The sequence below is a fragment of the Triticum aestivum genome, chromosome 1B (assembly GCF_018294505.1).
Source record: "Triticum aestivum cultivar Chinese Spring chromosome 1B, IWGSC CS RefSeq v2.1, whole genome shotgun sequence".
Lineage (NCBI taxonomy): Eukaryota > Viridiplantae > Streptophyta > Magnoliopsida > Poales > Poaceae > Triticum > Triticum aestivum.
The window spans coordinates 502,660,099-502,672,889 of record NC_057795.1 but is presented as its reverse complement, the minus strand read 5'-3'; the positions used below and the strand labels follow the sequence as shown (position 1 = coordinate 502,672,889).

The following is a 12,791-nucleotide window of genomic DNA, read 5'->3' as shown; positions in this document are numbered from 1 at the left end:
CAGAGGGGCTCTTTCGCAAAAACACTAATGACGTACCACCAGAAGCACTCCGTGCTTTATTAGTAGGGAAAGATTGTGCTTGCTACCAACTACTCCTATACGAGTTGTTGGATTTTTCCGAAGAGAAATGTTGATGTAGCACAATAATAGAAAACATTTGCCTTAGTTAAGAAACAAGGTTTTGGTTTAATCGAACCAATAGAGCCTTGCACAAAAATTAACCATACCCATGATAATCAATCACATATATGTATGTTTTTCTCAAAAGAAAAGATGCACAAAAAATATCTTTTTTGAACACAGTACAAGCGCAGACACTCACATACAGTCATCCTTATGAATGCACGCAGGCACACACATCCATCCCTATGAGCATCTCCAGGATACAGTACTGAGTCGACACAATATTTTAAGATTGAAGAAGTCATCATAGGCGCCTCATAAGTCGATGAGAACATCTCTTCCCACCGAACGAACATCACAGAAAAGTCTGAACACAAATTCAAAAAGTGTGTACACCAGTGTCAAATCTAGAATTTAATCCCGGGTGGCATGGTTCCACCACAAGGAACTTATTCATTCATCTCAGCTACGAGCTATGCTCAGTTCGCACAAAAAACATCTCTTGACATCGATTCTTTTAAGATGTCTTTGAATCGGATTTGGTATGCTGTTAGGGCATCCATCTCCATGGACTCGGTAATCACGTGTTTCCTTGGATTCGAAATCATCAAATCTGCGCCCTCCATCCACCCAGCCAACGAATCCGAACCATCAAAATCTATCGCTTCCGCGGCCACACTCTCCATTTTTTTTGCTGAAGAAAAACAGCAAAGGGTTTTCCGCCCCCACCACCATCACCTTTGCTCCTCTGACCTACCCCAAGCTGCCGGCCGACCCAAAGGCGGCCCGTGCCCTAGAGCCGCCGGCCTACCGCAGCACCGTCCACCTCCATCGCCGTCCGCGCTCCACCTCACCGCGCCCCCGCCGTCCGTCTCCACCCCGTCCGCAATCTCGGACATCCGTTTCGAGGTATGAGCTTCTCCACAAGTTTCGGGTGTGCCGGTGCACACCCCGCTCGCCATCTGGATCCGCCGCCGGCTGGGAAGACATTTCGTGGTGTCAGCGCGACGCAGTTCCTGAGGAAGAGGCGGTTTTCCGGTTGCCCTGGCCGATTCGAATGCTCCGCAAACTCGCGCCAATCTGGGCCGCGGCGCACCCCCAAGGACACCATGTACGACCTCCACCCCGAGATCTCGATGCTCTATGGAGAGGATAATGGTGCAGTTGCTGCCCCCAGCAAGGAGCAGGGTATCGGGAAAGCCATTGAAACCTTACCGCTAGCAGACGCTTCTATCGCCTACCGCTACAACGAGCCCCGGATTAAAGTCATTGGGGTTGGAGGCGCCGGCTCCAACGCCGTGAACAGGATGATTGAGAGCTCCATGAAGGGGGTGGAATTCTGGATCGTGAACACTGATTTCCAGGCTATGAGGATGTCACCCATTGACCCGGCAAATAGGCTGCCGATTGGCCAGGAACTGACAAGAGGTCTTGGTGCTGGTGGGAACCCAGAAATCGGCATGAATGCAGCCAAGGAAAGCCAGGAGTTGGTAGAAAAGGCAGTGTCTGGAGCTGATATGGTTTTTGTCACGGTATGTCCAGCTGCTTGTGCAAATCATGCTTTTGCTGTTGCTTAATTGATGTAGAATTTGTGAACTGCAACACCTTGCTTGTCATCTAATATAGAGATTTTAGAACACATCAGGAATTGATCTTACTTGAGAGTAACGATATCCTAGATAGACATGTTAAGTTGGAGTACTTATTAATTTACCCAAATATAATCATTTCTGTGCTTTGACTGCAAGGAATTTGATAATTGATATGCTCTATTGGTCGCCTTTGAACCTTCAAATCCATTTTACAGGCTGGAATGGGAGGTGGAACAGGCACTGGTGGAGCGCCTGTTATAGCAGGGATCGCAAAGTCTATGGGTATATTAACTGTCGGAATCGTGACGACTCCGTTTTCATTTGAGGGAAGAAGGCGGGCACTCCAGGCACAAGAAGGAATTGCGGCCTTGAGAAGCAATGTTGATACACTGATCGTAATCCCAAATGATAAGTTGCTGACTGCTGTTTCTCCAAATACTCCTGTGACAGAAGCCTTTAATTTGGCAGATGATATTCTCCGGCAAGGTGTCCGTGGAATCTCAGATATCATCACTGTAAGATAATATGCTATGCCCCATGTTAGCTATTTTACATTTGTCAAATATGATTTCAAAGAGGTGGCATGTGATGTCTTAAGTGAACCAAGTTTGGTTTATAGTTTACACACTCATGTGCTTATGGATTAACAATCTCCTTTGACCATTTCCTTGTTCAGCATTTTTTTTATGTACCAAAATCATCACCTTCACACTATGCACCGGGTTTAAATTATTACTGATTCCTAGTTCTTTCTTGACCCAACATTATATACACTTCTTTGGAATATCCAAACTACATCATCGTATCTTAATTTTTACCATTATGTATACCCAGTTAGCTGGAACAGGATAAAAGTAGAATCCCATTGTTGAATACTGCACTTTGTTTCTCCATTGTTTCTAGCTATTATCTTTACACAACATTCACTGCCTGTCTGCTTGTTATGCCATTTGCACGAGTCTGAAAGTTCATATATCTTTAGCCCATGTTTTTGTCAACATATTTACTCTGACTAGAGTTGCCTGATATATGCAGCTAAACATGTGATTTGCTGCTACCTTTTTTTGCTTGCAGGTGCCAGGTTTGGTCAATGTTGACTTTGCTGATGTACGATCAGTTATGTCAGATGCAGGTTCATCCTTGATGGGAATTGGAACAGCAACAGGTTAAATTTCAGGGGACCTTATTTGTTCAACATCAAATGCTGCATGCACATGTATACTGCCTTGCATTCATATAGAGTTAATGCTTGTTGTGAAACTCCTGAGGATATTGTGCTAATAACATAAATGGAATGTAGTTAATTACTTGATTTTCTCCGTCGAAAGTCATGTAACTAACCACAAGTTTCACTATTACTTGTGCAGCAGTATATATATATTTGTCAGTTCTGTGTGGCTTTATGCAGTTATATTGACTCCTAATCATGCTTAGATTGCATTTCTGGACATCATAGCATGCCAACAGCCACACCAACAACTGCTTACCCTCTCTCTTTTGTCCTGCTGTTTCTGTTGGCCTATCTGCAGGTAAGACACGAGCAAGAGATGCTGCACTCAATGCCATACAGTCTCCTCTACTTGATATTGGTATTGAAAGGGCAACAGGAATTGTGTGGAATATCACCGGAGGGAGTGACCTAACATTGACAGAGGTATCATACGCACAATCTCTGTTAGACAGAACGGCTTGTTGAAGTTATATGCTTAATAGTTTATATGACCTACTCCCTCCGTCCAGAAATACTCGTCGGAGGAATGGATGCATCTAGATGTATTTTAGTTCTAGATACATTCATTTTTAGACATTTCTCCGACAAGTATTTCCGGACGGAGGGAGTACATAACAAGCTAAGCAAATCTATTTGTTTTTATAAGCTAAGTTAATTTAGAAGGCCTCATTTCTAAATCAGGCCTGATTCCTTTGTAACTTGGAGCTTGCACTGAGCCTGCTGCTAACATGGAAGAGCGTCACTAAATTTTTGAATTACTTTTGGCCTGAACCCATCATATATTTGGTCATCCTCTTTATAGGTGAATGCAGCAGCTGAAGTGATATATGATCTCGTCGATCCTGGTGCAAATCTAATATTTGGGTCTGTCATAGACCCATCATATACTGGTCAGGTAAGTAATCAGCGCCCGTCACAAGAGTCTTCTCGCCCAGCGAGAGATATGAAAATTGCATTTACTTTTAATCAAGTAAACCATATTGTACAATTCAAAGACCGTTAAAACACACCCTGGTAAACAAACGCATGGCATCATCCACAGGCTAATAACATGAAACCCCTTTCAGGTGAGCATAACTTTGATTGCAACTGGATTCAAGCGCCAGGAGGAAAGTGAAGTCCGACCCGCGCAGGTACACCCTCTTGCATCCCACCGACTACTTTCTGCTCACTTCCGCGCCCAGTGTTCTAATGTAAATCCTGGATGCTCAGGCTGGAGGCGATGTTAACCGCGGCCGCAGCTCCAGGTTCTCTTCATCTTCCCAGGACGAAGGCCCGAAGCTGCAGGTTCCCGAGTTCCTACAGCGGAAAGGGCGTCCAGGGTTTTCCAGAGGCTAAAGCATTTTTTCCAGTGTCATGAGCTTCTCAGTTCCTCTAGCAGTAGGCTCTTTGTTTTGTTTCGTTGCAAGCTTTAGGCGATAGACTGTGTGTGTGATAGCATTAGACTGCATATGAAAACCTATCTTTGTCAGCGTGTAACCATCCATGGCGGTCTCTTCTAAGCCATCGCATGGCCCTGTTTGGAACTTCTTTGTTCCTGCGGGAAATAAGCTGATTCTTGTGACATTCTCGTGCTGGAAACGCGCCTGGATCGCTGGGTTACATCGAGCCTTGATCTCGTGTTGTGTTCAAATAAGATCAGATGAAGAATTCAGGACAAGAGGTTGTTAGACGACGAGGTTTTGAACTACCGTATGTAGCATTATCTCGACATTTTCTCTTGCTTTGTCACGACCAAGTATGCCTGAATCGTGAATCACATGGATAGGGATGGTGGTCGAGGCAGCTCAGGTAGGCGCCTATTTTAAGCTGCAACTGACGCGCACGCAGCACGCGCAACTCATTGGCCTTTGCAGGTCCCGAACGCGCAATTTTGCGCTGCCACGGGGGCTCATCCGCAAAGCAGCCACCCGTTAGACGGCGCACGAAAGAGGAAAAGGGGAAGGGGGGAGCAGGAGGAACGCAACAGAAAACCAGTCCAGAGCCCGAAATCCACCAACCGGAGAAGAGAATCTCTCCCCTCGCGCTCCAGCGCCAGCGTGCCCGTCGTCGTCCTCCCCCGCTCCCGCGGATTCGAATCCGCTCGTCGCGGGCCGGCCGGATCCCGCTCGCTCCATGGCGGAGGGCTTCGGGCGCTGGGAGTCGGATCCACTCTTCCCCGCGGCCGAGTGCGTGCAGGACTCCGCCGACAGGTTCGGCTCCTTCTCTCCGCCTCCTTTCGTGATCTGCTGCCCGCTGGTGGAATTCCGCGCGTGGGAGCTTCGGTTGCTTGTCTCGCCGGATTCGCCGCCGCATTGTGGAGAATTCGGTGCGGGTTCTGAGCATGTGGCGCCAGTTCCGGAGCTCGGGAATCTATCGACGTGATTGTTTCTGCCTGGACTGGCATTTGCGACCAATAGGCTAGGTCCATGTTTTTGGTGAATTCCCAAAGTATCATGGTTGTCTTCGATGAGAAATTACTGGCAGGTTTCTGTAGCTTATCTATTGAGTTATAGATGCACCTGCAGTAGTTTATTGCTGTCAAATTAGGTTTTGGTGCACGCCTTCTGTTCAATCATATATATAGCTTACCTTATGACAGAAAGCGAAACAGCTTTGCTAATGTGGTACAAGCTAGCAATCAGCCTGTGCCTCCACGTTTACAGAGGTTCTCTAGTATTTTTAGGATTTCTCTTGATAAGTACTCCCTCTGTAAGGTCTTATATTCCTTTACAGAGGGAGTGCTTCTTTCTCCATAATTCCATATGCTTCTTGTATCCTGCAATTACTGTGCATCACATCGATCTAAAGAAATTATAATAAACTAGTTGTTACAGTTTTCTTGTTTTTCTCCCAACTAACATGATATTTTATGTAAGGACTCTTAATCTCTGAATTTCCATGAATGGTCTGTTCCAGTTAGCATGAGAGCAGCTGGCAATCCTACAATTAGCATGGATGGTCTGTTCCAGTTAGCATGAGAACAGCTGGCAATCCTTCAATTAGGAATCTCTTGTTAGAAAAGGTTATAGCAAGAAATATAAGCACAGAAACACACCAAGCTTTGACCCAGTCATCATACCTGAAAATATTATGTTTTCTCATAAAGAGGTACTTATAAATGCTGCCTCAGAATTATGTACTAGTATGCAAGCACGTACAGTTTTAAGAGTTCCCCCAGTTTCCTAGAGGTTATGTGGTACAGTGTTAAGAGTTCCTCCAGTGTACTTATATTTTTTAATTAGCATGGAGCGTATGTTGTGCAGTTTGCTGACTGTACTCGCTGGATTTAATTTTGGTTGGGTTGCTGTACAGGATGGACGGTGTCTACCGCTTGCTTTTGCATGAAAAGAAAGTTATACAAGATGACACTTCAGATGCAAAACTTCATGCACCGATACAGTATGAGAGAGATGTGGTTACTGCTCTCGGAACTACCAAGTGGCAGGTTCAAACAATCAAGCTTTCCATATTTGACCATGCTAGTCCATTTATCCATGTTTCTGAGTTAATCTGCTTCTTTCTGCATTTCTTCTAAGACTTTTATTTTCCTAACTCTGGCAGTTGGAGCAATTTGAGAGGGAGGTGAATGCAGCTGCATTCTCTGATAAGTCAACTTCTAGGGAAAATGCAATCTTAAAATTTAGGCAATTCATTAGAGCTATAGCGGAGCAAATTTCTGAGGTGGAAGAAAGCTTGAAGACTCTTAGGACAGATTTCAGTAGAACTCCGAAATCTCCATACCCCTCAAGTGAACAGGATGGAGATGGGCTGGCATCTTTCCTTTCTGGTGGCAACAATCATAGTCATGCATACTACTCCACTGATACAAATGAAATTACTGAACTTAAGCTCGACAGTGCACCTATGGTGAATGGTTATCATTCTGCCCAAGAAGATACATCACGTGAACTCAGATATTCAGGAAATGATGTGGAAGGAGCATCCAAATTGCAATGTTCACGTGGAGAAAGTGCATCTGAAGTAGATCATAACGGTAGCACTTTGTGTAGTTTGGATGCTGATGATTCGCTAGGTACGAGCCATCATTACAAGAACAAACTGAGCAGTCAGTACCGCAGTTTTATGAGAAACTTATGGTTTACGAATAGAGACCATGAGAGCTTTACAAAGAGGAGGAAAGATGGAGAAGTTGTTGATAGCTTGAGAAATGGAAATATATTGCCTCCCTTCAACCTACGTACATCAGGAAGAGTATGCTATGATCTACAATATTCTCTGTTTGTTTGTATATTACAACCCAGACATTGTTTCAGCTTGTTAGTTTTTGAATATGATCTTGCAGTATACTAATTTCCCCAGTAATGACCTTCTATTGTTACCCCTTGCAGACTATGTATTGCTGGCCTGAACTTATCAAGAGAACATTAAGTAGATCTGAATATTCTACACGCTACAATCACCCTCAACTTTTTGTAGCAACATCACTACTAGTTGCACTTGCTGTCCTTGGTGAGTATTTCCGTGCATGCTGCTATGTTTCATATCTCTTTTTACACGTTCAGAACTTCAGATCAATCGACCATATCCCTTAGGAACAAGCAGATATTTGATTCATGTAAGCACACTATATTTGCAGCTGTCACATCAAAGACTTGAGTAGGAATGGAACAGTTTTTTAGTTTGTGTATTCTTTTTCTGTTGGCATTCATTATGTTCCATCACAAATACTTAGCTAGTGTGAAAACACCTGGAAAGCACCAACGTTGTATGCTCTTTAATAGTTTAATATCCTCAACATTCACTCTCTTTTTTATTTACCATTGCATTATGTCAATTAAGAGAACACAGAAGCTAAGCTCATTAAATAAAGAAAAAGTCCATTTTACTACCCTGAAGAAAATGGTTGGTTCACATAACCCCCTGATCATTTTTTCTGCTCCCTTAACCCCCTGATCTGTCCAATACCGTTTAAAAATTGTCTTGGGTGGGTTTGTTTAAGTGGTTTGCTGATGTGGATGTGGTCAAAGTGGCTTGTTGACCAGTAGGGCCCCGTCGTTAGGTGAAGAGGGCTGCCGACGCTCAGTCCTCATCCTCGGCCGCCTAAGGTGGGTTCTCCCCCTGGCCGGCTGCCCCAGCAGCGCCACGGCCGACCATGCCGTCGTGGGCTTCGGGGACGACCTCCAGCGTCTACTTCCCGGCCACCAGTTCTCTGGTCGTGCTCTCCTATGGCCCGGCTCTCTAGTCGGGACTCGATGACTACCCCTCCCTTCTCTTCCCGGCAGATGGGGACGAGGCTCTCCTCTAGACGAGGCCACCACGGGACTGCTTCAGTCGACGGCATCCCCACGCTGCCACCATAGACAAAAGTCCGGAGCTCCCCGAGCGCCCGCGGTCGCCACTGCAAAGCACCAACCGTGGCTGTCGTGTGAGCCTCTGCAGGCGCTGCTCCAGGAAAGCCACGCTTCACCGCTACCATGGGCCAGTGCGGCCCCATGACCGTGTGCGCCTGCGCGCAGCCTCTCCTCACCGTCGCTCACTGGCGCTGTCCAGGCCTGCTCTGGCGACCATGTGGTCTGTGCGCGCGCACATGCGAGGCACATCATGGCCAGGAGTCAAACTGCCTCCGATGCTCCACAGCCTCCTTCAAAGTTCACGCGCGAGCGCTAGGTGAGCCCGGAGCTCTGTCACCGTTGTGGTCGGCGCACCGCCACCGGCTGACTGACCAGTCCGCTAGCCTAGGTCGCACCGCCATGGAGCCGCGCCACATGCTGCGTCCCACCGCTGGCTTGCCCGTTCCTTTTCGGAAGAAAATTGCAGCGGAGGCAGGGCATCAGCAAGACTGGCGTGCACCACCACGCTGGAGACCAAACCGTATAAGATGCTGGTTGCCTGGTTGGGCCTCCTCTGCTCTGCGCCCACGCTCGCCGTCGTTCGGCCACAAGGCTTGGTGTGGCCGGCTGATAGAGGTTCTAGCTTTTAGGGGCTTTTCTGTAAAATTAATGCCACAGACTACGTCGACGTCAACACTGGTCAACAAACTGCTTGACTACGTCCATGTCAGCAAACCACCTGAGCAAACCACCCAAAACTATTTCTGAACGGCATCGGATAGATCAGGGAGGGGGTCAAGGGAACAAAAAAAGAAATATCAGGGGGTTATATGAACCAACCATTTTCTTCAGGGTAGTAAAATGGACTTTTTTCTTATATAAACTAAAAGAACTCGACCAATAGACATTAGCACCCAGGGTGTTTTTTAATAGAAGTGAGGCACCCTGTGAAGGCTGCGCCTCAACATGGGTGGGCAAGCTCGCAGACGCTTGCTCTTGCTCTATGTGAATCTAAGACAATAGAAAAGATTGGACCAAAGCATCCATGATGATGACAACGTTCTTTTGTAGGCAACACACATTGTTTGTTACTCACAGACTGTTGATCGGTCAAGTTTATCTATTTAACATTCTTTGGTAGGCAACGTATATTGTTGCCAGCTGTTACTACTGTTCACATATCTTATATCTCGGATCATATATTTACATAACCTAACAGGCAGAAGTTAGTGCTTTACCTGCATCAAACCAAGCTAGTATTGTCCATAAGATGTATCTCTCTTGGCTTCTTCAGCTGATATGGTTTTGTCCATGTTGCAGGCTTGCTGGTTTTGCATGCCAAGTGAGGCGAATGAAGCGACATGTATCTAATTTTGGTCCCTGTGTATGTAACACTCACTGCGCGCTCGGAGTACCCTTATGTATGCATGTATCAGCCGCTGCGTTGCATCGCACCAACCGGGTCTGTGATCCTTCCCTATGAAGAAGGATACATAGGCTTCTGATCGCGGCACGATGCAGACAGAGGTTTGCCGACGTTTTTGCGCAGCTGATAACTGTGGTTGGCTCCTCGGCAGCGTGACCCAGCACCAGAGGAAGCTGTGATACTCCCGCTAATTGTCATTTTCTGGGTCCAAAACCACTGTACCATGCTGATGCCATTGTGCTAATCAACGATTGCCAGATCGGTGGGATGAACAGTTACTGCAGTTTTTGATTGATTGTGGCAACCTCAATGTTAATATATTTCTCGCGAATTGAAAAGTCCACTCGAACGGAGCTGATTCATTGTACCATATGCTGAGTTGTAAACTGCCTGTCTCTACCTGGTGATTATAAATAAAATAAATCTGCTTTGCTCATGGTGCCCGATCTCTGTTGTGCTATGTTTTGCGTGATTTGACCCGTATCAGATGCTACATACACTGAACACAAGCCTGATGTGCGGCACTGCGCCGGTCCGCTTTGAGTTTGTCTGCTGGATGCGCCTTTGCTTCACCTTTTTTGTGGAACCGGCAGGTGGGTCCCTGGTGTCAGCAGCCTACCCGCTTGCCCGATCCGGCCCCTGAGCCCTGCCAAGCGGCGCGACCCACGCCGAGAGCGGCCGCCTGATCTAATCAGAGCCGTGAACTAAACTACTCCAGTGATGATCCCTCTCGAAATAAGAAGCAGAGGAAAAATTGATCTAGGTCGCCCTGGCGCGATGCTTTGGCACTCCACACCGGCCAGCCGCGGCCTTTCGCCCAAGCCGCCAGCCGCGAGGAGGCGACCCACGGCCCACCCAGCGCGAGGACGGAAGAGGCGCGTGCCCCGGCAGCCAGGGCCAGCGGGCAGACAGACGGAGCCGAGCACTGCAGCAGAGAGTCTGCCTTCCTCCCCTATTAATAAGGCGCCGTGCGCGTGCTGGCCACCTCACCACCCCCGGCAGCATCTCGCGATCCCAAAGTCCAACCAGCCTCCGCCGCCTCTCCTCGCCTGCGAGGTCAGCGCCGCCTTCTCCCCCGTCTGTTTCGTCGGAGAAGGTACGCACCCCGCCCGTCGATCCACCACCTTCTTGGCTTCACTGATGATCGATCGATCGCACGCCGCGCCCCGCTCGGCTGCCCCGTTGTTTGTTGCTGTAGATCGCAGCCTTGGTTGTGATGCGCCCCCGGCTCCAGTGTCATGCTGTCATGTGCCGGCGACCGGCGAGTCCATGCGCGCCGGATCTGTGCCTGGTCGATAGGTTTTTGGCCCATAGCACTATACTACTGTCCATATCAGGGTGAGCTCTGGGGAGTGGGGACAGAACTGGTTTTTGTAGAAGAAATCCACTTGCTAAGTTATTAGGGGCTTCTAATTTGAACTCGTTTCAATTGGGACAGTGATTTGGGGTTGGTGTTGGTCTACGAGACAATCACATACTCTGCTGTACGTGTGAATGTGCCATCCGGGAAATGGACCACTCTTAAGCTTTGCAGATAGGACTAATGTTTTTTTGTGGGGGTGGGGGTGGGGGGGGGGGGGGGGGGGGTGGGGGGGATAGGACTAATGTTGATCATATGCATGATTACAACCTAAAAGCTTTGCAGCTAGGAATTTTGGTGATCATAATAGCAGTATATGATTAGAAGTTTACAAAGTTGTGATTCTTTTAATTATGCTGTTATACTTTTATTTCGACCTAATTTTGTGTTTTCTTTGGTATCAGAAAAATGTCAACTGCCACTGCTCCAGGAGTGTCCTTTGCTAAATCCGGGGCTGGTTCCCGGGCCGTTGCTCCGGCGATCAGGAGCGCTTCCTTCATCGGTTACGCCAAGCAACCACCAAACTTGTCTTGCCTAAGGATGTCAAACAAGTTCAGGGTGTCTGCTGCGGCCGTGCACAAGGTGAAGCTCATAAGCCCGGACGGTGAAGAGCATGAGTTTGAGGCCCCTGAAGACACCTACATTCTTGAGGCAGCTGAAAATGCCGGAGTGGAGCTGCCATTCTCCTGCCGCGCCGGATCGTGCTCCACATGCGCGGGCAAGATGACTACCGGGGAGGTCGATCAGTCGGAGGGCTCCTTCCTTGATGAGAACCAGATGGGCGAGGGATACCTTCTGACCTGCATCTCATACCCCAAGGCAGATTGCGTCATTCAAACCCACCAAGAGGAGGAACTCTACTAATTGTTGAAGTTTCGTGGTGGATTCATTGTTCGGTTGCCTTCTGTTATCTAGAGATATGGCTAGGTGGGCGTATCTTCCTAGAAATCACTTCAGTCTTTTGATGGGATCGTGATATATGAGTTGTGACAATAATTGATGTAAAATGGTTTGTCAGTTCAAACTGCATTTGTCCAGATTGCAGCAATTCGAACTACCATACACTGTTGGAAGTCTTGAAAACATGTTGTACTTGTGGGTCACTTCCTTTAGGAATTATTTGGCCACTCTGTTTGCACTCTGTTTTGGTTACTTGAATGGATGTCAGGAGTTCAGAAGTCTCAACTTTTTAGTCTTTGTATTTTAGATAGTAACTGAATAGCTTGGTCCTAGCGCGGGAAACCGTGAGACGATACTCCATAAGAAGGCATCTTATGAATTTTGATATTGTGTTCCCTCGCTAAAATGGAAAATGATACGAGTAGCATTGTTTTGTTAGCCTTTCCTCTGGCCTCTGCTCCATCTCATTGTTCTTTAGCTTGTCTTTGCCAATTCCAACTTTCCAAGTCGCGTTCGTCAGTTCAGTTAACACAGTGATTCGACTAAGGTGGCTCTGTTCATGCTCTATCTTTCAGTTAAATATAAACTACTACCAACTGAAACGGTTCAATGGAGGTTCCTTCCAGTAATCCAGTGCACATAATTTATACTCCCTCCGTTCGTAAATATTTGTCTTTCTAGCGATTTCAACAAGTGACTACATACGAAGCAAAATGAGTGAATCTACACTCTAAATTATGTCTATATACATCCGTATGTGGTAGTCCATTTAAAATATCTAAGAAGACAAATATTTAGGAACGGAGGGAGTACTACCTAAATACTCCCTCCGTTCCTAAATATTTGTCTTTCTAGACATTTCAAATGGATTACCATATACGGATGT

At 46.9% G+C, this 12,791-nt stretch overlaps 2 protein-coding genes across 4 annotated transcripts; both read left to right on the top strand.

Moving 5' to 3' along the window:
- Nucleotides 1–839: 839 nt before the first annotated feature.
- LOC123134978 (cell division protein FtsZ homolog 2-2, chloroplastic) lies at nucleotides 840–4,522 on the top strand. The gene is made up of 7 exons (XM_044554118.1): nucleotides 840–1,655; nucleotides 1,931–2,230; nucleotides 2,790–2,880; nucleotides 3,245–3,369; nucleotides 3,749–3,841; nucleotides 4,014–4,079; nucleotides 4,159–4,522. The coding sequence occupies exons 1-7, from the start codon at nucleotides 1,035–1,037 to the stop codon at nucleotides 4,282–4,284; spliced, it is 1,422 nt and encodes a 473-aa protein (XP_044410053.1). The 5' UTR covers nucleotides 840–1,034; the 3' UTR covers nucleotides 4,285–4,522.
- A 269-nt stretch (nucleotides 4,523–4,791) lies between these two features.
- Nucleotides 4,792–12,147, top strand: LOC542942 (ferredoxin). 3 transcript variants are annotated; one of them, XM_044554135.1, is made up of 6 exons: nucleotides 4,792–5,138; nucleotides 6,241–6,373; nucleotides 6,490–7,140; nucleotides 7,278–7,398; nucleotides 9,540–10,741; nucleotides 11,410–12,147. In XM_044554135.1, the coding sequence occupies exons 1-5, from the start codon at nucleotides 5,062–5,064 to the stop codon at nucleotides 9,563–9,565; spliced, it is 1,008 nt and encodes a 335-aa protein (XP_044410070.1). In that variant the 5' UTR covers nucleotides 4,792–5,061; the 3' UTR covers nucleotides 9,566–10,741; nucleotides 11,410–12,147. The 3 variants fall into 3 exon arrangements, with proteins under 3 accessions (XP_044410070.1, XP_044410063.1, XP_044410075.1); XM_044554128.1 differs by lacking the exon at nucleotides 4,792–5,138 and adding an exon at nucleotides 5,178–6,036; XM_044554140.1 differs by lacking the exons at nucleotides 4,792–5,138; nucleotides 6,241–6,373; nucleotides 6,490–7,140; nucleotides 7,278–7,398 and having other exon boundaries at nucleotides 10,427–10,741.
- The last annotated feature ends 644 nt before the right edge of the window (nucleotides 12,148–12,791 follow it).